This window comes from Poecilia reticulata, linkage group LG9 (assembly GCF_000633615.1).
Source record: "Poecilia reticulata strain Guanapo linkage group LG9, Guppy_female_1.0+MT, whole genome shotgun sequence".
In the NCBI taxonomy this organism is placed as follows: domain Eukaryota; kingdom Metazoa; phylum Chordata; class Actinopteri; order Cyprinodontiformes; family Poeciliidae; genus Poecilia; species Poecilia reticulata.
In genome coordinates this window covers 33968052-33971061 of record NC_024339.1, presented here as the reverse complement: position 1 = coordinate 33971061, position 3010 = coordinate 33968052, and the positions used below count along the sequence as shown (strand labels likewise).

Genomic DNA, 3010 nt, shown 5'->3' with positions numbered 1-3010 from the left:
TTGCTGTTTTGTAAACTTTAGCTGATGAGCTAATGGACTAAATTAGTTTTTCCAGAAAATTCCAAGGCGCTAATTTACTGAATTATAAGCTTTTGGTTGAAGGTTAAAGTGAATTAGAGCTAATGTTTCATGTAACACTTCAGCATTTTTGCTAACTTTAAAAAATATTTACTCAGTTATACTTATTAAAAGTTTTGCTAATAGTGGAGCAAATTTTTCATTTAGCTTTAGTTTCTACTAAATTAGCTTTTCATAAGAAACTAAAGCACTAATTTACTTGGCTGTAAGCTGTAATAATATTCCACTGATGTGCTAATAGCTGACCTGATGTATCTGAGCATTTTAGCTAAGTTTGAAAATGTCCAAATTAAATTGGTGCTCAAAGGCTGAAGCTCACGTTCAGATGTAATTTGAATTAAAGTTAGCACTTTAGCATTAGCAGAGCTAATGTTTATGTTTCAGCTAACTCTGAGCTGATATCAGGTTTATTGTAACAATAAATCTGTTCGTTTCTGTCAAAGGAAGCTGAAGCAGTTCTTACACCACGATTAGCTTGGCGCTGCTGGAGTGTTCCTTCAGCAGCTCGTTCAGTCGGATCTGACGGTTGGTCTGGAGGAGAAATCATACATTCATCTTGGTGTCAGTGATGAGTTCAGGTTTTTAATCGGGGTCGGTGAGTGAGAAGAGGGAACCTTGGCTTTGTAGAGCTCCAGCTCGTTGTCGGTGATCCTCCAGGGCTCCTGGGCCTTCAGCCTCTCCGCCGCCTCCTGCTCCATGTCGTCCTCCTTCAGCCGGTACGGCTCGGTCAGCTCCTTGAAGCTCAGCTTGCTGTCACAGCAGAAACACTGTTGGAAATGTCTTTACGACGCAGTCGGCTGCAAAGATGGAGCTACGTTTGGCGTCACACTGGAAACGTTTCCTGAGATTTATGGTAGATTTACCAGCTGAGTCTCCATTGAATCGGAGACTAAACCCCGTCGGGGTTAGCTAAACCGGAAGGCAGCAGGCGTTTGGGTCTTACTTGTGTTTCTTGGGTTTCACGTTGATGTCTCCGAGGACGTTGATGTCGGAGAAGTCGATCCTGAACCTGCTGAGCAGCGTGGCCATCCTGCAGAGACGCAGCAGCAGCTTGGAGACAGAAAACAGCGGGGCAGAAAACGTGAGACGGAGACTCACGCTCGGCGGTCGTGGTCGATCCGGTTGATCTTCCCGCCGATGAAGACCCGGATCCTGCAGTCGCCCCATTTGCTCCTGTTGGTCAGCAGGTAGGGGATCAGCAGAGTCAGACCTGCAGGAAAACACGAAAAGCAGGTTTGTTTTCACTCAGGCAGGATTTCCTCTGTTCTCTGGTTTAAAGGATTGAAGAAACATCTGAACGGTTCAGTAACCTGCAGTGAAAATGGAAAACGGAACCTGACAGTGGTTCTGTCTGAATGTGGGTTCATAAGTTTGGTGGGATAATTTTTAAAATCTGACCTCCGTCGTCAAACAGCCACCAGACGTCGATGGTTCCCTTCCCCTGTTTCTTCTTGAACATCTGGCTGCTCTCCAGCAGACGCTGGTCCGTCAGACTCAGAGGACTTTTGGTAGCTGCAGAGTAAAACATTTAACCTCTAAATGTGACGAGCAGTGATTAAAAGCAGCAGTTTTAGATTTATTCCCCTTGTTACAATAAACCTGATATCAGCTCAGAGTTAGCTGCGCTAACCATAGAGAACCAGTCATAAACATTAGCTCTGCTAATGCTAAAGTGCTAACTTTAATTCAAATTATACCTGAACGTGAGCTACAGCCTTTGAGCACCAATTTAATTTGGACATTTTCAAACTTAGCTAAAATGCTCAAAGATACATCCGGTCAGCTATTAGCACATCAGTGGAATATTATTACAACTTACAGCCAAGTAAATTAGTGCTTTAGTTTYTTATGAAAAGCTAATTTAGTAGAAACTAAAGCTAAATKAAAAATTTGCTCCACTATTAGCAAAACTTTTAATAAGTATAACTRAGTAAATRTTTTWTAAAGTTAGCAAAAATGCTGAAGYGTTACATGAAACATTAGCTCTAATTCACTTTAACCTTCAAMCAAAAGCTTATAATTCAGTAAATTAGCGCCTTGGAATTTTCTGGAAAAACTAATTTAGTCCATTAGCTCATCAGCTAAAGTTTACAAAACAGCAAATTATTTTATCTGTAAAAATGTATGTAGGGGAAGCAAAGTGCGCTACATGCTAAAGCGCTGTTTCCTCTACCTCTGATGATGAGCGGGCTGCTCTGGTTGCTGTGGGTTTTGGATGGACAGGAATCCGAGTCCGAGTCTTTAGCAGGACCGACGGAAATCAGAACATCTTTGCTTTCCTTCGGCGGTTTCTCACTGGGCGACAGCAGCTCATCTACAGAGCAAAACATCTTTGTTTCTGACATTTCCTAAAACTTAGAACTGCATTAGAATGAATTTCAGAAGTTCAGGATGTCGATTCTGGTTCTTTTTATGCTCCGTCGTATTCTTGGAAAGGGTAGAAAGAAGAACTGAGGATATGAATTTGGAGAAAACGAAGCTGTCGGACGTTGAAAACTGACATATTTACAGTAAAAACTTGGAGGTACCTTGTCCTGGGATGTGAGAGATGTCCAGTCCATCCATCAGCCTGAGGATCACCACCCCAAACTGCAGGTCGAACGCATCACTGCAACGTTTAACAACGAAACTTTGTGTCACTAAAGATTCTTGGCATGTAGAGAAGATGAAGAAATCAGCAGGTCTGGAACAGAGACTAAAATATTCAGGGCAGAGTTCAGAAACGACGTGCTAACGTACGACGCTTAAAGATAACGTATGGTTACCATTTTTCTTTGCTGTACAAGATGCAGGTGACCAGATTAGCCTGCTAGATGCTAACCTATCCAAGGCTGATGTTAGCATATCCCAAGCTAATGCAAGCATATGCAAGGATAATGTCTACATATAAAGATAAGATACTTTATTGGTCTCCTGTAGGAGAAATTTGTCT

General features: G+C 42.1%; 1 protein-coding gene across 2 annotated transcripts in view; it reads right to left on the bottom strand.

Annotated features, from left to right (window-relative positions):
• Window positions 1–3010, bottom strand: part of LOC103470831 (solute carrier family 12 member 2) — a 16521-nt gene that overhangs the window by 725 nt on the left and 12786 nt on the right. For both annotated transcript variants that reach the window (XR_001776938.1, XM_008419509.2), the window contains exons 19-25: window positions 2607–2686; window positions 2252–2392; window positions 1477–1590; window positions 1177–1288; window positions 1022–1108; window positions 693–828; window positions 542–609 (exon numbers count right to left, since the gene is read on the bottom strand). Coding sequence is in view for 1 of the 2 variants with exons in the window: in XM_008419509.2 (XP_008417731.1) it covers window positions 542–609; window positions 693–828; window positions 1022–1108; window positions 1177–1288; window positions 1477–1590; window positions 2252–2392; window positions 2607–2686 (738 nt within the window). In the remaining variant the exon portion in view is untranslated. The remainder of the gene's footprint in view (window positions 1–541; window positions 610–692; window positions 829–1021; window positions 1109–1176; window positions 1289–1476; window positions 1591–2251; window positions 2393–2606; window positions 2687–3010) is intronic.